Below are 21,091 nucleotides of genomic sequence, written 5' to 3'. Positions count from 1 at the left end.
TGAAGTCAAAGTTAAGTGTCTCCGAGCACTTTATGAAGAGAGACGAGCTAACCCAGCAGTAGGGACTATTTAGCGCACTTTGTCTCACCTTCACTTGTAACCATTTTAGTATTCGAAGTAAGGATAGTCACATTAAAGGTACTAGGTAAAGGTTATGATTGTGCACTGCAAAACGCCTGTGATGTAATAGGATATAAAATTGTTTATCACTGAATGGAATGATTATATAGAGATTGTTCTGGAAAGATCAGCAATAGTTTTTATTAAGTTATTGCTTTTCTGTTGTCTTAGGTTCGGCTTTAGAGTGTGGTGAAGGGTACTTTTCACGGTGCATGGAGGGAAAGCCAATGCGCAGGTAGGCATTTAGGAAGAAAACCTTCTGTTCCACTAACTGAAATTCACGTAATAATTCCAGGCTTCATTTAAAACAATTTTTTTTTAAAGGTTTACAAATCTTACCTTGGAACTAATGCTTCTTGTTCGAAAATAAATTAAAAGTAATGTCAGGAATTAGTAGCTTTTTTTAATAGAGTAAAATACAGAATTTAAATTTCTAAAGAGTGCCGTGAATGTAAACACTCAAATTTTCCTTTTTGCGTGGTAATTTTTTGTGATAATCATTAAGTGTACTATGATACTATATGGGTTTATTATAGTCTTCAATTCCCTATGGAATGCAAAAGGTTCTGCTGCTATATAAGAATAATGATTTTATAATACACTGTACTAATTATGGTTTTGGTTATTTCACTGATGTTCAGTAATACATTTGTTCCGTTACTTTAAATAGCTGCACTGTAGGGAAGATTGAGTAAAATAAGTAGTGGGCACAATAACTTAGTCCACAGAAAAGTAGAACTATATATGGGAAAATACAGGCAATTATAGGCCTTCTCAACCCTAGAATTTAGTAATGCTTTTTCTCAATCTGTTCTAAAAAATAGGACTAGAATACTATTGAAACAAGATCAGCCCAGTTCTATTTCTTCATTTTTTTAACTCATTTTACATTTATTGAACTATATTTAATCATTTGTTTTTTAACATCAAAGATAAACAGCTGTAGCAGACCCTCTTAAGAAACATTTCATGATGGGGGTATGACTTGGAACCTGGAGCAAGAAACAGAATATATATCTTTTTCCAAATCCGTTATCGATTTTTTTACTGACCTTGATCTGTTCACCTTCTCTGTGCCCCAGGGTACTTCTCTCATGTATCTGACCGGGATATTGAGAATTAATGAATACTTGCAAATGCTTTGAGACTTCCAGATGAAAAGATGTAACATGCCATTATCTTATTTATATCTTACTCTATAGTAGGAATATTTGACTGCAAGTACATGAAATAAACAACACATATATTAATACTTCATCACTTTAACTTTTAATATGATTGCAAAAGCCACTAATTGCTTCTCATCCTCAACTGTCATAAATGTTATGTCTTATGTAATTGCTAAAATAAGAGCTTATTTTTTAAAAAGAGAAGGCACAGCGTGGGAATGTCTTTATCAGTACTTTCTATATAAAATATTCATTTAATTACTCATACCCTTTTTTTGCTTTATTATATAATACTACCAGTTATTCAAAATTGCATTGGAGAATTCTGGTGCCATTAATTAAGTTACAGCTCTTTCTTCATCACCGTCACTTGCTTACCCATTGCTCTCTGTTTTTTTTTGGTTTGTTTGTTTGTTTTTTACCTGATGCCTGCATTAAATCACGATCATGCTTCCAAAGGGTATTTCCTTGTTGGGCTACCATTATTGCTGTTGCAACCCAGAAAGCAAGTTCTGGAAAGTAAAGTTGAGTTTATACTTAGCTGCTATTGGAGAAGCTTTGAATGAGAAGTAACTCTTGACATGGAGATTATTTGAATACATATTCGTTCTCCCTACCTGAGTATGAGCTCTTTGTCTTCTGTGTCCTTGTATCCCTGGAACCTAATGACCACTGGATAATGGTTTGAATGACTGAACAGTACCTGCAGACATTTCCCCTGGGGTGGGGGACTATGAACAAGAAAAGACTGAAAATTGTTAAAGGTATTTTAATGCTTAATTATGAAGTTTTGCAAAATTGACTGGCATTTTATTAGTAAAGCTTCGTCGCATTCATTTAACTAGCTATTATGTGTACCTGATACAAAATTTAAGAAGATAAAATAGGATATTCAATGAAAAGTCTCCCAGTAATGAGTCCAGCTGCCAGATTCTTCTCCAGAGGCAGGCACTATGAGCAGTTTCTTATGCATTCGTTCACAGATGTCGTAAGGCATATACAGCATATATAGAATATTTCCCTCAAAAACAAACAAACCAAAAACAAACAGCAAAAAATTAATGTCAGCATATCCTACACATTCTTCTGAATCTTTCTTTTTTCATTTCACAAATTATCTTGTACTTTGTGACAAATACATATAGACCCACCTTATTCTTTTTAATAGTTATATCATAGTCTTCCCTTATCTGTAGGTACCACAGTTAACCAGTTCTTTTGAGAAGTTATTTCAATGTTTTTTTGTTACAACCAACTCTGCAATGAATATCCTTATAAATGGGTTTTGCCCAACTGTATAAGTATAGAATAAATTCTCAGATGTAAAATTTCCCAAAGAATTTGTGTATTTTAAAATTTTGATAGCGATTGACTAATTCCTCCTTTGAGATTATACCAATCTATAATCTCACTAACAATGTACCTGTTTCCCAAGATATTATTTTTCATCATTTATTTCATTTAGAGACACTAAAACATCTTGCAATGTAATTCTCCCATCTTTCCTTAAACCTGTAAATAGGAAGCCGAGCCTGACCTTATTAGGAATTGGTTTATTCACTCACCAAACATTCATATGGTACTTGTTCTGTGCCTGTATACTGCACATATACAGCTGCAGAGATAGAGACATGTAAACAGACACCATGATACAACATGAACAGAATTTTAAGAGAGATGTAAACACAGAGGAGAGAATCTCTGCTCTGGAGATGAGGAAAGCTTCACAGAGGTGATGATATTTGAGCTGGATCTTCTAAAAAGGATAAGAATTTGCTTTAAAGTAAAGAACGTTCTTTAAAGAATAAGAATTCAAAGAAGAGAGATAATAAAAGGCACGATGAACAGAAGGAACAGCTGTGCCAAAAAAAAAAGACACCAAGACCTGTAAGTGTCTGGCACGTATGGAACAGTAAGTATACATGGAGTTTAGGATATGCGGGGGAAGAAAGGAAAACAGGAGGAAAAATCATGGAAAATGAGGCTGCCACCATGGGAATGAGCGTGGCTTTACCCTTTAGGTGTTGAAGAGCCAATGGACATTATTATGCAGATCATATTTGTTCTTTGGGCCTATATTTAGGAAGCTAGAGCAAAGACGAGAAAGAAGGAAGAAACGATGGCAAATAAACTAATTTAAAGGAGTGAGAGTAGCTCAGATGAAAGCTGACGAGGACCCGAAATAGATCTGTGGCAGTCGGAATTGGAGAGGAGGATGGAACTGAGAGTTTAATAGTAAAATCAAAAGGATTCGGTGAATATTGAGTGAGGAGAAGGTAACAATGGAAATGATCCCAAAGATTTCAGCTCGGGAGACTAAGTACTGCCATAAGTTAAAAATATAGGACGAGGAACAGGTTTCACTAAGCCAAGAACAGGTTCTCTTTCATACACTTTAAGATTATTATTTCTAGAAAACAGCCAGGTAGAGAGAGCCAATATGTAATTGGAATATGGGTTTGGGGCAGAAGAGTTGGTTGGGCTGGTGATTAAAAAAAAAAATTCCGAGTCATCAGTACATAGAAGTTTCTTGAAGTTGTAAGTGTGAATGAGGCTGGGACAGAAAAGGAAGATGCCAAGGCAAATCCCTAGGGAGTACCAGGGGAGTTTAGGGTGAGGCCTAAGACAAAAACCCAGTAAAGATTCTAAAATGGGTAAGAAGCTTTAGGTTCTTGGGTCTTGTTTTCTTTAGGCATATCTAGAGTTTTTAATTGATAATTTCCTCATGGTGAAGATTAGATGAGCTTCTCTTTGAGTTCAACTTGAAAAGAGAAAAATCCCATTCAGATCTCATATCTTTAGAATTTCCTATTCTAGTCAGTCTAAAATGTATGCTTAAAAATAGTAGAATAAGATACACTTGCTTGATCTAGCTGTTCCTTGGTGTGGCGTGCACTATAGCTTGGCTTGCTCAACGACTTCCTTCCTCCCTCTACTGTAGACATGAGAAAATTAAGTGTTATGCTTGATACCTTAATCTTTGCATTTTGAGATGGCTGCGTAGCACTGGCCGCCAGTGACACGTCGATGGAAGTTGCTGAGGGGTACCCTAGGAAGTCTTTTGCTTTCCTGGCATAGAGAGAGACCAGCTTGCTTACATGGCCTTTTGCCTTGATTGCTGGGCCAAGGCACCTAATGCTGACCCTCATCTTATCTAAGAAGCAGTGATAAAATGTCTCAAACCTGAAGTATTCATGACCTATTTTCAGCCTGCTTTCTGGTATGGAGTTCGGTATAGATGTAGTGCCTAGTGAGTGTGCTTCTAATAAGCAGAACTGGCACTTTGAAAGGTTATTTCCGTTTTAAGGATTTATATACGCAAACCTCCAGCTCTCTCTAGTCAGGTATGTTTAGGACTTTTTTTTTTTTCAGGCGAGGCAACCCTTGGTTGACCTCACAGATTGCAAGAACCTTGTCAGCTTACAATCCTTTATTTTTAATTTTTTTTACACCTACAGCACTTGGTCTTCCTAGGTGGTCTCCCATCCAAATACTAACCAGGCCTGACCCTGCTTAGCTTCCGAGATCAGACGGGATCGGGCTTATTCAGGGTGGCATAGCCATAGACTGTTTAGGACTTTCAATGAGAGTCAAATCAGCTGAATCTTTTTTCTAAGAGCAGGCTGTTAATTTCCAAATTAAAACAAAACTTTTGAAGTAGAAAAGGACAGATGTTTATTTAGATGAGGAACTCAGTTCCAAGCTAAAGTTTGGCAGGTCTTTGGACTAAGAGTTAAACTTACTTCTGAATGCCTTAGAAGCAGAGATTATGTTTTCTAAACTTTTTATTGTGCTTAATTTCAAATTATTTTAGTTACTTGCAGACAATTGCTTTGTTCATTAAGAATTTTACTTTTGGAGCACAAGATCTTGGGAATGTATGCCATGGTAGCTCTGAAACTTGAAGTGGACTCATACTTTGAGTGGGTAGAAATGTTATTTACTTAGGGAGGTACCCAAAATTGTACCATTCCTTGGGCAAACATGAAGGATACTTAAGATATTTGATTTTTTCATTCATCTATCCTTCCTATATGCACATGATTTGATCCTTCTATCATCTTAGGAGATATCACTATTCATGAGAAGGACCCATCCATTTACCCAACCTGTCTCTTGACTTCCTACATTCTCATGACTTTCACCTTCACTCACTTCAGCAGTTCATTCCTGCTTCCACTCAGAAGAGCTCTGTCTGAAATCCTAAGTCTCATAACTTGTTTCCTGACCGTAATCTCTTGAACACCCGCCCCATCCGTTCTTTGACCTAGTCAGGGTGACCATGCCTTTGCCCCTTCCGTTTTCACCAGTTCACTTCTGCAACCACCTCAGCCATTTTCTAGCCATCACTCAACTCTCTCTTTTGTCTGTGGTGTTTCCCAACTCTAGATTAATGCAGATACTTATATTCTCTGATTTAGGCTGGAGATCATCACTGGATAAAACCAGCCACAAGGAGTTCATGCTACCATACTGAGTCTTTAATATCACCTGAGCCAATAGTGATATTAAAGACTCATGCTGAGTCCCAGGCTATGCTTACTCACCCCCCAGCAGCCGTTTCACATCCTTACCATTTCTCACCATCCTGTCCCCACTCTACGCACTGGCAAAAAATGACCTGCTCCCCCAACTCCCAACTTCACAGGAAAAAAGAGAGGCCATCGGGTGTGAACTTCCCTCAGCTCCTGACGCCTCCTACCCCAAAATAAATGTACCTGTTTCCACATTATCGTCCCTCCCACTCCCTTCCTCTGATCTCTTATGGGAACGCTTCTTGCTTTTGTCTGAGATCCATTACTCTGCATTTCGGTGTTCTGTACACTCCCATTCTCCAAGGATCTTGCTCCATCGTTTATTCTCTCCCCCTTACTTATATTCTTAAACCTCTCCCTCCTTCTGGTTCTTAGCTTAAGTATATAATCTTTTGATTATTTGATTATATGAGACAGCGTGGCAGAGACTATGGGGAGCTAAGAGTCTTTCACCTCTTTAAGTAAACATAGTACCATTATGTCTCTTCTTTTCACAGGCAAGCTTCTTTCTAGAAATACTCCACACTCACTGTCTCCTTCATCACCTTTCTTGACCACTGCCATTGAATACCTTGGTTTTTTACTGAAAGTTTAGGGATAATGGAGGGCGCCGTAAAGTTTTTTGGCCATTCATGATTTTCTCACTGGCTGTCTTTCTCCTTAGATCACAACCTGCCACCATTTAAAAAGTCTCCCTTTCCTTTTCTTTCTGTTATAATTCTCTCTTTCTCCTCCTAAAACTCTGCCGTCAAAATTACTGTTACTTTATTTTACTGAATTGTTTGGTCCTCCACGTTAAAATCCTGATACCTCTAGAACAGAGGTTAAGTAAGCAAAATCCTCATATCTCTCTAGGTAGTTCATATAAAAGTATGGCACAGCTTCACATGAGACAGCGTGGCAGAGACTGCGGGGAGCTAAGAGTCCAGGCCCCCCTAATGATACCCAAATTCTGTTTCAGTTTCAAAAGAAACCAAAACATACTGCAAATGAACAGACACATGGACACGGACAGTGGATTAGTGGTTACCAGAGGGAAGTGGAGCCGGGAGGTAGATAGGGGCATAACGGGTCAAATATTTTGTGACAGAAAGAAATCTAATTCTGGGTGGTGAACACACAATGCAATGTATATGTGACATACTGTTGAACTGTATGTCACCCCAATAATTTTTTTTAATGCCTGTAGCACCTGGTCTTCCTAGGTGGTCTCCCATCCAAGTACTAACCAGGCCCAACCCTGCTCAGCTTCCAAGATCAGACGGGATCGGGCTTGTTCAGGGTAGCATGGCCGTAGACTCCACCCCAATAATTTTTAATTTAAAAAAATACTGTAAATGAAATACTTCTCATGGTCTTTATCATCCTAGGGGGCGCTCACCTTGCCTTTTATAATTAAAAAGTCTAAACAGATGTTTAAAGAATATAAATTGGCAAAGGTGGATGCAAGACCACTTGTGAGATTATTAAAGTATAAAAAGATAAGGATAGCTTTAATTAGGGTGGGCCTAGTGTAGATTTAAAGAAATAGATTCTAGGTATTGTTTGGAGGTAGAATGATAGGATTTGCTGATGGATCGGCTTTGAGGTGAATGGAAGGGAAGGGGCTCCAAGATTTTTGGCCTGAGCAACTGGAAAAGTAAAATTGCTTTTTGATCTTAGAAAGACTAGAGGAGAGACAGGCACATGGAGGAAGGAAGAGAATCAAGGAATCAGTTTTAAATATATCACTGAGCTCCAGTGAGTTTGAGTGGTGGGGGGCATTCAGAGGGATCTGAATTCAGAGCTTATCCAGATAGGAGTTAAGACTCCTTTAGCCATTCATATATGGGTGATGGGAACCATGAGGTTAAGTGAGTTTTCCCATAAAACCTATAGAGAGCAGACAGGACAGAACTTGGGAGAATGACCACATTTAAAAGAATTCCTTCCAAGTTTGCAAACCACACAGTTGATGAGCATATAGAAATTACCCATTATTGAAAGTCAGAATCTATACTAACACAATAACAGCACTTTTTTTTTTTTTTTTTTTGCTACGGTATACTTTTAAAATAAATAAATAGGTCCATAGAACTTAGCTTTCATATTGTACTTAGGTGAAATAAGAAATGCGTTTATACTTGAGTAAATCTTTATGTACATAACTAAGGTTGCAACAAAAATGCTTTCATTTCTACATGTAATCTCAGTATTACAACAGGAATTTTTGAATTGGTCTTGTCTTTAATAGTGGTTTTTTTTCTGTTAAGCTTGATTGTACCTCTGTTAACCATGCGATTTATTCTTTCAGCATCTACTGCATACAAGGCACCACTAAGCACTGTGGTTAAAAGCCACCTTAATTATGTGGGTGGTAAAAATTGCCCTTTTAACTGCTCAGCTTTCTGTCTCAGTCTTCCATTTGTCAAGCATAAACAGTGCTGTTTCTGCCAGACATTGGGAATCATGAACAGTCTGTGCTCTAGAATACACAGTCACCTGTGGGCTGAGGCCAAGCACAGAAAGATTGAATTTATAAATACTTCGGAAAAACAGGTTGCTATGGGAGAAAGGGAGAACCAAGTCCTTGGTTTTCAAGTTATGCCTTTTAACGTAAATGCAGTTATTTACTACATTTCCTCACTTGTAAGATACACAGTTGATTTAACAACAACATTTTAGAAATGCGAATATTGGATTGAAGGTATGCAGAGCTCTTCTTAGCTGCCGGCATAGCACGGATTCCTCCGTGTAATTGATTCTTCCGTTTTCTGCAGAATCCCAAAGCTTTACTCTAAGCTCCCCTCTCATTCTCAGACTGAAGGACTCTCTGACTTCCATGTGGCCCTCCGCAGTTACGCGTCGCATCTCAGTGACACACTCCTTTTTTAACCCGTGCTTTGATTTTTTTTTTTTTTAGCTTTGTTTTTTAGTTCTTTAGAACCATTATGACTGACTGTATAAACTGTAAAAAGTCCATTTTCAGACCCCGGCCTGTTTTGCTTTAGATCTTTTCATGCAACGTGACCTATATTTTATAGATTTTAAGCGGAACCTTAAAATATCCCCCAGTGGTAATGAGAAATAAACATTTCTGTGTTTTAGAAAAATAAATACCAAGATTTTAGTTAAACTAGAATAGGAATTAAAGTCCCTAGGTCTGTTTTGTGCAGAGAGATGATAATTTACACTTGTTGTCCATACATTTTAATGTAGCGCAGGCGGTCGTCAGAGAGTCTAGTCTGGCTGCTTCTGAGATGAGAAACAGCTGTCCTTCCCTTTACGGGAGTGCACAGTGAGCGTGCTCTGCTCAGAACCGGCGCCGTTCCTCTGTCAGGACGCTCCAAGGACCTTTGAGCTCGAGGGTTCTTGGATGGGGAGCGCTCTGGGGCCTGGCTTGCGCTCTCGCCACCTGCAGGTTTCCATCTCGACTTAGGGACACCGTGGCGGGAGTGAGCTTCTCACAGTATCACCATCTTCTCTTCGCTCTCCCCGCCACTCCTGCAGGTGTACCAGCATTCGACCAGGAGAAACTGGAATGGATGTGACAAGCCGCTGCACCCTCGGAGACCCCAACAAACTGCCGGAAGGGGTTCCCCAGCCTGCCCGCATGCCCTACATCTCAGACAAGCACCCTCGACAAACCTTGGAAGTGATTAACCTCCTGAGAAAGCACCGGGAGCTGTGCGACGTGGTGCTGGTCGTGGGCGCCAAGAAGATATATGCCCACCGCGTCATCCTGTCCGCCTGCAGCCCCTACTTCCGGGCTATGTTCACGGGAGAACTGGCAGAGAGCCGGCAGACAGAAGTGGTGATCCGAGACATAGACGAGAGGGCCATGGAGCTCCTCATTGACTTTGCCTACACCTCCCAGGTCACTGTGGAAGAGGGCAACGTTCAGACCCTTCTGCCCGCCGCCTGCCTCCTCCAGCTGGCGGAAATACAGGAAGCCTGCTGTGAATTCCTAAAGAGACAGTTAGACCCTTCCAACTGCCTGGGCATTCGGGCTTTTGCTGACACACATTCATGTCGTGAGTTGCTAAGGATAGCAGACAAGTTCACGCAGCATAACTTTCAAGAGGTGAGTTGTACTTGGTGGTTTGAATGGATTCATAATGTATTTGTCAGGAGAGCGACACGGGTTCACATTCTGGTAGTTAAGACACACCTGCTCGGGTATTTACTGCTGATTCTAACTCCTAGTATATCAAAGAAATGAATTGTTATAAAGTCTAAGCCCAGTTTTTATTTAGAGGCCGATTTTGTGTTTTTCAGTCAAAGTTAAAGTTTAGGGATCGATTGTCCCTAGCCATATTCATAAAAGGCTAATTTATAAGCCAGAATAGTTTATTAATTCGTAAGGAGATAGGATACCTGGTATCAGTGACTTAGATGACACGTCTTTCCTGATTATATAGATTATTTAGCAGAATAAATTATAGATCAGAGGTTTTTTAGTGAACTAATCAGAAAAAAATGAAAGTATTGTTAAAAGAATTTTTCATTAAACCTGTTATTTTTCATTTATTAATTTAACAAATATTTGTAATGCTACTATGTTTCAGCCACTGTGCTTGGGGGAAAGGGCCACAGTGGTGAGCAAGACCCCTAGAGCGTCTGATTTCTTAGAGTGTATGATCTAGCAGGGAAGACAGCCGTTGAGTACGTAATTACACAGGTAATTAACTACAGTAATAGGTGCTGCAAAGCAGCAGCCCCGGATGATTTAACAGTGTGTCATGGAGAGGTTTAACTTCAGTTCCAGAACAGCTTATGCAAAATTCTGAGACGTGAAGAAGTATAACTACTTTGAGGAACAGAAAGAAAGTCAGTGAGACCCAGAGAGTAAAAGGGAGGACGTTACGTAGTGATTTTACGGAAAGAACAGAGCCAGATCACACTGGAGTTAATAGACCATGCTAAGAATTTGAAATTTAATCCTAAGAGCAATAGAAAACCATTAAAACCATATAAGCAAAGGAAAGACATGGTTCATTTTACACTTTAACACCACTCTTCTGTTCACCAGGATAACCTCCAATGGATCAAAGACTTAAAAATACGAAATGAAAGCATGAAAATATTAGATAACAGAGCAGTTCCTTTCTAATCCTGAAGTGAAGAAGGCCTAATTGACTAACCCAGAAAGCACAGAAGAAAATATCGATAGATTTAACTATATAAAAACAAAAATATCTGTATGGTAAAACAAACAAAAAAAAGACAAAGGTCAAAGACAAACTGGGAGAAAATATTTGTAGTTCATATCACCGGTAATAATCTCCTTATTGTATCAAGAGTTCCTATTGGTCAATAAACTAAACCAATGACCTAATAGAAAACTGAGCAATAACAAGAAATTCAGATTGCTCTTAAACACATGAAAATCTGCTCACGCTTGTTCATAATAACTGAAACATGAATTAAATCTACACAAAGGTGCTATTTTTTACCTATCAGATTACAGATATCCAGAAGTTTGATTGCATACCCTGTTGACAAGGCCATGGAGAAAGTAGCTACATTGCTAGTGTGAGTTTAAATTGATACAAGCCCTTTGAAAGGAAATTTAGCAATCTCTATCAAAATTACACCTTTTGTACACGTTTGACTCAACAATCCCATTTCTGGAAATTTGTACTTCGGATGTACTGGAGAGGGGAACAGTTTGAGGAGGTAAGATCATGGGTTTTGTTTTAGGTATATTCAGTTGGAGATGCCTATGAGATAATAAGTAAAGATATTGAGTAGACCACTATTTATGTGAGTCTAAATCTTAGAAAAGAGGTTAGGCTGGGGTTAAAATTTAGGAGTCATCAACATAGTAATGAAGTCCTAGTAATTAAACTATGGGTTAATCTTTTTTAGGCAGGATATAGCCCAGAATCCATAAAAGAAAGATTGATAAATTTGATTGCATAAAAATTTTAAACTTTTTAATAACAAAAGCACCATAAGCAAGGTCAAAAAATCAATGCCAATGAGATCACCTGGTGGGGAAAGGAGACAAGAGGCCTAAAATGTTTCCAGCATTGAAAGATGGTTAGCTAAAGAGCAACTGGCAAGGAGACCAGGAATAAATGGACAAGAGAGAAGAGGAAAAAACTAGAAACATGGGGTCCTCACTGCAAGGGAAGGGATGATTTTAAGAAGGAGGAAATTTACATACAAAATCTGACTCAAGAAGAAAGAAAACCGGAATAACCCAATATCTATAAAAGAAATTACCATAATAACATAGGAGCTAAAATTCAGATCTCCTGTAAACTTACTTGAAAAAGCAGATACTTGTTTTCTTAACATGTTTGTTTGGTTCAAGGTTAGACTTCAGTGCCAGATTTGCCCTAATAGTAGATCATTAATATCTTTTTCTTGGTGGTGGAAAAGGAGAAGTAACATTTTAACCATACTTTGTTGATCAAAAGTATCATTTTTACTTTTTGCTCTTAGAGCCAAATATTTTCTCACACAAATTTTCACGTCTTGTTGCCACCTCATGTTTCCATTAAGTGACTTGTTAATATAGTGGTTCCTGCATAAACTTTAAACTTGGTGACCATTGATACTTATATAATATTTGGTTTATAATCACTAAGTTGGGGAGAGGGGGCGGAATTATACTCTGACGTGATCCAAAAATAAATGAAGGCCCTCCACAAAGGTATATGACACCTTAGTTGTCTTTAAGTAAGAAATGAAAGAGTGAAAAGAGGGAGGTGGGTGCCGCCTGGCTGGCCTCGACTGCACGCCCTGCACACTGAACTTGGAACCAGGCCCAGAAGTCGGCCCTGAACTTGGCTCTCGACAGGATAGCCCCAGCTTAGGGTTGTCAGATAAAATACAGGAAGCCCAGTGAAGTCTAAATTCAAATAAACAAATAATTTTTTAGTGTAAGTATGCCTGTATTTTTATTTGCTAAATCTGACAACCCTGCTCCAGGGAGTACAGTGCAGCCATTCTGGCTGCTAAGTTACCTGGCTAAGCAACCTCAGCTAAAACGTAGCGCTTACCAACTTAGAATCCTGAACCCAGAAGGCCTTTACTTAGATAATTTGAAAACTTGTGCCAGAAAATGGAAGTGCTCTTTAGTTTTTTCTGCTGAGTCTAGCTGGCCTAATGGCCCTAAACTATTGCATTTTGAGATTCGCATTTTTTTCTAATGTACTTGGGGAAAAACATTTTTAATCAGATAGTCAAATTGTGATGGCTTATCTCACATCCTGGTAAATGTTCTGACTTTTTGACAAGCATAAAAATAACCCAACCCTGCGCGTCTGGGTCGTGAAACGGCCTCCTGCCGTCTCCTCTGCAAACGGGCTCCGAGGCCTTGCGCCGCGGCCCCGCCACCCAGAGCCAGCATGGAGGTTTCCGCTAGCCCACAGGCAGGAGCCTGGCAGCCAGCCCCTCCAGGGCTCCCTCGTGGCCGCCTGTGGAAGTGCCAAGCACCCCGGGGAAGCCGTCCCACACCACCCGGGTTCCCGGGGCTGCCCCGGTCACTGGCAGGCTTCTTTTTGGGCAACTCCACACAGCGTTGGAGTCCCCAGAGCACTCACACTCTCCCCGGGCCTCCAGAAGCACGCTCACCTGTGACCTGGCTCGGGACGCCCCGAGGAAGCAGCCCGGTGGTCAGCCCAGCAAGGCCAACGCCGGGGCCCCCGTCCTCAGTGGCCACCGCTAGACACCACGCTTCCAGAGGAACTGGGCTCCTTTGAGTCCTGCCTTCTCCCTTCCTCCTCACCCCACCCCGAGACTAGGCAGGCCGTGGCAAGCAGCAGTTCGGTTCTTTTCTATCAAAACAGCCAAACACCAAAAAGGAAGTTGAGAGCCTCACTCTTTACTATCCAGGCCATAGGCAAGCCTTCCTGACACCCCAGAACCGTGTGCCTTGCGCCATGTGGGAAATAAACAACAAGCAGCCGGCATTAGAGGTCACACAGGAGGAATCTGCACTCTTTACCTTGTCCATCCTACACTCACGGAGGTCCCATGTAGCACAGTCTTCTGCATGAGAGAACAGACAGTATGGAGTGTAGCCGTGACCCTTTCCCTCTGCCTTGCTCCCTGTCCCTTTTACTCTACATGCAATGGCAAGATTTACAAGACCTTGGGATTTGTGGCTGGACCGCACAAGGGGCTTGTTGGCATTTCCTCTCTGACAGTTCCCTAGCCTTGGGTAAAGGTAGGTCCTTGGCGTGTCTGTAGTTCTTCACGGATGGATGGATGGATGGATGGATGGACGGACGGACAGACTGACAGACGGACAGGCAGATATCAAAGTGGTTTGGTCCTTAGAGGTTTTCATGGGTCTGGCTCTTATTCTTGCTTATAAAATCGCTGATACCCTCATTTTTTTAAACTGGCCCCTTGGTGTTTCTGCCCTAGACATATACCTTTCAGCAATTAATCTTCCTTTTAAGGCTTCTCTTGATTTTTTTATATGCCTCTTATATTTCTGGAGTTATAATTTCATATAGTTAGTTTATTTTGAATACAAATGTTTATTTTGATACTTCATTTTATGAAAAAGATGTCATTCATCTTAAATTATTTGAATCAAATTATTTTTCCTAAATTTTAATTGTGTCCTCTGTACTCTCCTTTGTTTCCTTTTTTAAAATTAATAAACCTTATTAGAGCAGTTTTAGGTTCACAGCAAAACTGAGCGGAAAGTACAATTTCTGTGTACCCCCGCCTACACACACACACACACACCCTCCCCCACTATCAGCACCCCACACCAGACGGGTACCCTGATGAGCCTACACTGACTCGTATCACTGTGCTAGTATCACCATAGTCCATAATTTACATTAGGGCTCTCTCTCTCGATGTACATTTTGAGGCTTTTGACAAACATATAATGGCATATACCCCCCATTGTAGTATTGGACATAATAGTTTCATCGTCCTAAAAATAGGTCTGCCATCTTTGTTCTCTTTTTAAACTTTTCTTCTCCTCTGGTACTATTTTGAACTTCAGCTCCATTGGAGAATAAAGCTTTGCTTTCATCATCCTTGAGAAAAATATTGAGACAATAAATTAAATACTATCACAAGGTTTTCTTTTATTCTTACCTGTGAACAGGTGATGGAAAGTGAAGAGTTCATGTTGCTTCCAGCCAATCAGCTCATCGATATAATATCTAGTGACGAGCTAAACGTCCGCAGTGAAGAACAGGTGTTCAATGCAGTGATGGCCTGGGTCAAATACAGCATCCAGGAAAGACGTCCTCAGTTACCACAGGTATGACGGAAATGCTTCTCTAAGTACTGGACAAAATAACATGCATCTGACTTGCAAAAAAGAAATGGTTATCACTGTCCCTTATATCAGACTGTAAGAAAAGCCACCTGTTTCCAAATAATCAAGGAGATGAGTGTTTAGGAGCATTTTAAACTGTTTACCATTATGAACTTGCTGCTCCTTTGCTTCCTCTTTATTTTGCATCAACTGTAGGTTTGGGCTACAGCACAAGTCAAAACCCAAATGGTACAAAAATGAGCAAAAGAAGGCAAGGATCGCGACTGTCGTGCTCTTCACTATGACATATTGAAGAATAAAGAAATAATTTGGGGCCTAAGTGGTCACTAAAATGTTCTATGTTCTTGTTATGACTGTAATCTTTAGCAAGTTAATAGGATATTCTAGATTGTTAGAGTCCGATTTGATAAGCTATTGTAGAAGAGCTTAGACCATATTGCTGAAAGGTTAAAGTAGCATTATAAAGTGATACTCGTGTGCTTTCAATTTTCTGATGAGTCTAATCATTGAATTTATTAGAATAAGTGTATTTATGCTTTCCCTCCCTCTTCATTATTTATTAATTGGATCAATTAGTGAATTAATTCAGTTAGATCTGAAAACGACTGGAGTGCCGTGGGGGAGCGTGGGTTACGTGTTCTCTGAGACACCTTGCGGGTGGGCGCTCGTGCCGATGATAGCGTTCGTTACCCACAGGTGCTGCAGCACGTCCGTCTGCCGCTGCTTAGTCCAAAGTTCCTGGTGGGCACCGTAGGCTCCGATCCCCTCATCAAAAGTGACGAAGAATGCAGGTACGAATGGCCCCAGGTGGGAAAAATCAGCAAGCAAGCATTCCTGTTTTCTCCTAATTTCCTTATTTGTATTGCTTCCTAAATATTGTTTCTTAGTGCTGAAACCAGGCAGTATTTAACAGGGTTTTCTTCTGGGCCGGGGTCAAGAAGAGGAGATGGAAGAAGACAGACTGAACTCCCAGTATTCCATTCCGTTAGATTTTTATGTGTGGTGCTTATTAGTGTAGATGTGGCAATATAGAGGTAGATGTCTAAGATTTTAATGGAAGCTTGGATTTAAAGAGGCAGTTCTCTGCTAATATATTTTTTTTCTTGAGATTAATAATGCTATTGACTGTCAAAAAGTGTGTCAAAAGAACTTTTTCATTCCGTCACAAATGCCTAGTTAGGGAATGGGATTGGCCCTGCTTTCTGAGACTGTGGACAGGGTTAACGGTCTGCCACACTCCTACAGTGGCTGTGGAAAGATCGCCACTAGAATTCAATGTCGTCATGTTTCTCGATTGAAAGAAATGCTGAATGCTTTTAAAAACAAACAGACAAACAAAACACCTACTTTATTGGGCTGTCTCTGTAAAATTTGACAAATTACTTTTCCCAGTTTGACAGATTTTAGGATTTACGTTGAAATCTGAAACCATATGGTGTTTTTAACTTTTTCCCAGCATGTTCCGTACACAGAAATGAAAGAACAAGTCAGTATTCAGAACTCCTGAAACTACACTGACTTGCGTCCCCTAGTGACCAAAGAAACTTGTTCTAATATCAAGATTCTCTAGAACTGAGGAAGGACATATTCATTTGCATTTCTTCTAAAATCTGAAGATGTTAAAGAGGGCTTTATATGTTTATCTTTTAAATTTAAAAAACAGAAAATGGCAGTCCCCCCCCAAAAAAAAATATATATATACAATAGAAGGAAAACCGTAGGAATAATGGATGCTGAAATCTGAAGAAACAATACAGCGGTGCCCCTCCCGCATAAAACAAATCAGATTGTACTGATTCTGCTGCAGGAAGTAGTAAAGGTACTTACAAAGTCACTTTGACAAGAAGCCCCATCCTGGCATCCTGACCGCACCTTTCACTAGCTCTGTGGCCTTAGGCAAGTTACTTTAACCCCTTTCTACAGTTTCATCTATGAAGTGCACGCATTCCATAGGGCTGCGGTGGGGATTAATGAGCTAGTCCCTTAAAACAGGTACTGGCACATAGCTATGTTATTGTTGTCATTTCTAGTCTGTGGCGGTTTGCTAAATATTAGCTCCATAGTTCTCTTTCTAGGAAGCCCTGAACAGCTTAGTTAAAAACCAACTATTAAGAGATCATAGTCTTTATTTTTAAGTTGGGACAGCTAGAAAAAGCTCCTGGTTATCAGTTTGGGTTTTTTTTTATTTCAGGGTTTTTTTTGTTTTTGTTTTTGTTTTTGTTTTGCTTTTGTTTTTAAGATAAACTCAGAAGGGGCCTTAACAAAGCCATATATTGGAAGTACATTTTGGGTCGTGCCTGGGGACTGGTCCAGCAGAAATCAATTACTCTTTGTAACATAAAGTAACTAGAAAAATGAAAATACAGTGTATTTCGGAAATACCTTTAGAATTGAGAGAGAACAAGAGTAACATTGAACTAATCAGGCACAGCCTAAGAAAAAGGACTCAAGTGAAATAAGTACAAACATAAGTAGTTTGCATTAGGGTATTATATTTAACAAGTATAATTACTAGGTTCTTCTCATAAAATGCCTTGATAGACAGAAAAAATTTCTGTTCATTCTCAGTAGAGTTGTTGAGAGTAAACAATTCAGACAGTACCAGATAGCAAATCAATATTAAATGATGGTACAGTGTTTCTTTTTAACTATCCAATTTTTGACCTAGCTTGATTAATTAATCTAGCAAATAATCTAGTACCATGGCCGATATGCTACTTTGCCAGTATCCTGCAGAATCTAATAAAATTAATTAAAAAGCAGTACGCTTATAGGCTGGTAATTGAATTGTAATTTTTAGTTTCCCATAAGTTTTTGTTGGCCCCAAGCATATTGAGTTTTAGGCTAAATTTGCACAAAGATATGAAGTCATAATGGAAATACCGATCAACTCACAGCTCCCAGTGTGACTGGCATCATCGCGCTCGGGTTCGTGACCCTTTTAATATTGCTTGTTTAGCATTTGTGATTCGGTTTGATTCACGCTTGTTCCCCTTTGCCAACTTACATATTCCTAAACCATATTGGGATTTGACTAACAATGTTACTTAGACATGTAGAATAAAGGCTGAATTTTCTTCACAGAGACCTGGTAGATGAGGCTAAAAACTATCTCCTGTTGCCTCAAGAGCGACCACTGATGCAGGGGCCAAGGACGAGACCGCGGAAACCTATCCGATGTGGAGAAGTACTCTTTGCAGGTTCGCATCTTAACACGCTGGGACAGAGCTGAGTACTTTCGCAAGTAACAGACGTATGAGTGGTTCTTTGGACCATTGTGACACCCACGGTCATAAGAGCTACGTAACGAGTTATCACATAACATGACTCAACTCTTGAGTCACGATCCAACACTGGTCTTCTCCAAAAGAGTGCTCTATTTTTATCTAAATCTAAAACCCTTAGGCAGTGGATGCTTTGTTCAACTGAGTCACATGCACTCATTTACATTCCCCTGTGCAAGTTGCCTCAGACTGACAAGGCACTGTCGAAAAGCAAAATCTTAAGTTAAACCATTACACTCTTTTCTAGCTCTGCTGAGTTAGATTGAGCCCGAGCCACCCTGCCGTGCATTTTGCTCCTCTTGTCTGATCCTGAGGACAGCTAGTGAGAAACTGTCATCCACCCATCATGATTAAAGGAAAATCAGAAAGCACATGCCGGTAGCAGTCATGGACCACTCCTGTCACTTCGTACGTGGAAGATGACCTATTCTTAAGTAACGCTTTCATTCTCATAGAGTTGAATACATATACACCATAGAAATTTTGATTCATAGAAAAACATAAAGAAAAAATGTTAAATCATCTGCCACCTTCTTTACACTGTTAAGGTTTTCACCTCCCTTTGCAGAGAAAGGACACGGGGGCTTCTCCGTGACGGCCGGTGCCATGCCCCTGCCTTCTCAGCTTCTCAGTCTTCCACAGTCTGCAGAGCTGACTCCGCTCTGGAGTGATACAGCTCACCGACAGTGTTTTAGGTCCTGGCCCATCTGCCTCTACTTAAACTAAATCTTCGATTTGCCTTGGTTTTTTAGCAGTTTTGTCTTCGTTATCTTTGGAATGCCAAGGCACCAGTTCTCACTTAACTTGGAAAATCGAGTCTTCCTTTCTTCATCACCCCGTGGAAGCCTGAGATCAAATCTGTGGTCTTGGGGGTTTTCACTCAGGAGCTTCCCTCCTATCAGCGTCCTCGGGCTCGGCCTCGTTTCCCCTGGGCTTCTTGATGCTTGTCGATTTCGTGCTTCTGTTTTGTTGGGGTTTTTAATGTTTGCAGTTCAGTAATCCTTGTTCTAGAGATTATGTGAAAGTCGCCTTCTTTAAAGTAACATTTTTTTGACCAAATCTGTCTTTGAAGTAATTCTTTTTAGAGTCTACCTCTCACACATATAAAACTATTATGTCTCTTTTCAGCAGTATTTTTCCTTAGGTACATTGGTTTTTCTTTAGTATCAAAGGACACAGTTTATAAAGTGCTATTAATTTGATTTGTAACTATGTAATCCAATAAAAAGCTCATCGTAATGGCTTCCATTATAAAATTGTACCTGAGGGTTTAGGCTGTTTGATTTGTCTTCAGTGCTCATAACCCTCACATTTGCAGCCAAAGTTCATTTTAGAATTTAAGATGTTTTCTTTGCTGTTGAAATTCCTGGCTTATATTCTAGAACAGAATTCAAATTTAAGCAAATTAATATACACAAAACTTACTGCAATTTAGTATTAGTTGCATACCCTGATTTAAATGAAACCATAATAAAATAAAATGTGTTCAGCACATTAAGATTTGAAATAAAGAAATGAATTTCCAAGTCCATCTAGAAGAAGTTACAGACACTATTCCTATTTTAGCCTGGCTCATGGAGTTATTGAGATGCCCTGGAAACCATTTGTTTTCAGATATTTTGAAGTTAAGCCATCCTTAGACTTCACGTTTTAAGCTCTAGAATCTAGCTCTTATTTTGGGTTGAAATAGGAATAGTCTGAAAAAATGACAAATCCAATGTGTCTGCTGTAGCCACACTTCTTTCCTGGGAGAAGCCGGGGAGGCTCTGTGGAACTCAGCTTGAACCTGTTACTCCGTGTATTACTAATGAAAAATGTAATTTCTTACAAATGTCTTCTGATCTTGTCATGTTGGATAAATTAGAATTCAGTACATACTACAGATTAAACAGAAAGCAAAATATTTTGTAATATAAATCATAAGACTTTTTGTATTATTTTTTTAGTCACATGAGGACCTATTACAAGATCATGAGTAGAGCCAAAATCTTGCTTCTCCCCTTATAGAGTAAAAGCAAACAAACAAACAAACAAAACAGGCTTTTGAGTTATGGCTCTTTTTTAGGGGGCTCGTAATTATACATTATATTTACATAGCATTTTATGCTTTAGAAAGCAATTTCATATCTATTATCTCACTTTAAAATTTTTACTCCTTATTTTACAAATGAGGTAGTTAACAGGATTTCGCCAGGATCACTTAGCTTAGCAGAGACAACAGTCAAGCCCCAGTTTTCTAACTAAATTCAGCGTCTGTCCATTAAATGCCACACTACCTCTCAGTCTGATTTCGGTCAGTCCCCTTGCCTTCCTCTGTAAAATGGACCTAATACCAACTTACTTAGAAAATTAACTATTCTAGCAGTCCCAGTGAAATAAGCAGAAGTCAACACGTTTTGTAAATCCAGGTCACAGTTTACAAGATAGCGGTGAGGGAGTCTGCTTTAGGACAAGTATTGTCCTCACCTTTTCCATGACTTCCCTAGTTGGTGGCTGGTGCAGTGGAGACGCCATTTCCAGCGTTGAACGATATGACCCACAGACCAATGAATGGCGAATGGTAGCGTCAATGAGCAAGAGGCGATGTGGAGTTGGGGTCAGTGTCCTTGACGACCTACTCTATGCGGTAGGAGGCCATGATGGATCCTCTTATCTCAACAGTGTCGAAAGGTAAGTAAGGGCAACTGGAAATTGGAAATTTTTTCTCTGCTGTTCAGATAGTGTCATTCGGGAGGTTAA

The 21,091-nt window shown here is 39.7% G+C and overlaps 1 protein-coding gene, 1 long non-coding RNA gene and 2 pseudogenes across 7 annotated transcripts in view; 1 reads left to right on the top strand and 3 right to left on the bottom strand.

The window, feature by feature from the left end:
• The window catches only part of KLHL20 (kelch like family member 20), a 36,934-nt gene that overhangs the window by 798 nt on the left and 15,045 nt on the right, over positions 1–21,091 (top strand). For 4 of the 5 annotated variants that reach the window (XR_005656985.1, XM_039881460.1, XM_039881456.1 and 1 more), the window contains exons 2-7: positions 292–355; positions 9,314–9,887; positions 14,892–15,050; positions 15,765–15,859; positions 18,153–18,268; positions 20,839–21,022. Coding sequence is in view for 4 of the 5 variants with exons in the window: in XM_039881460.1 (XP_039737394.1) it covers positions 333–355; positions 9,314–9,887; positions 14,892–15,050; positions 15,765–15,859; positions 18,153–18,268; positions 20,839–21,022 (1,151 nt within the window). In the remaining variant the exon portion in view is untranslated. The remainder of the gene's footprint in view (positions 1–291; positions 356–9,313; positions 9,888–14,891; positions 15,051–15,764; positions 15,860–18,152; positions 18,269–20,838; positions 21,023–21,091) is intronic. The other variant, XM_039881459.1, reaches the window with a different exon arrangement.
• LOC120617658 (uncharacterized) lies at positions 1,681–20,842 on the bottom strand. Of its 2 annotated transcripts, none has more exons than XR_005656988.1 (3): positions 19,615–20,842; positions 14,882–15,096; positions 1,681–2,310 (listed from the first exon to the last, which is right to left on the bottom strand). It is a non-coding gene; the product is annotated as an uncharacterized LOC120617658 (long non-coding RNA). The 2 variants fall into 2 exon arrangements; XR_005656989.1 differs by having other exon boundaries at positions 14,882–15,076.
• On the bottom strand, positions 4,739–4,857 carry LOC120617864 (uncharacterized; annotated as a pseudogene).
• LOC120617862 (uncharacterized) lies at positions 7,005–7,123 on the bottom strand (annotated as a pseudogene).

Source organism: Pteropus medius, unplaced genomic scaffold (genome assembly GCF_902729225.1).
Source record: "Pteropus medius unplaced genomic scaffold, Ma_sr-lr_union100, whole genome shotgun sequence".
NCBI classification, from domain to species: Eukaryota; Metazoa; Chordata; class Mammalia; order Chiroptera; family Pteropodidae; genus Pteropus; species Pteropus medius.
The sequence above is the reverse complement of the archived record's forward strand: the minus strand, read 5'-3'. Positions and strand labels throughout refer to the sequence as shown.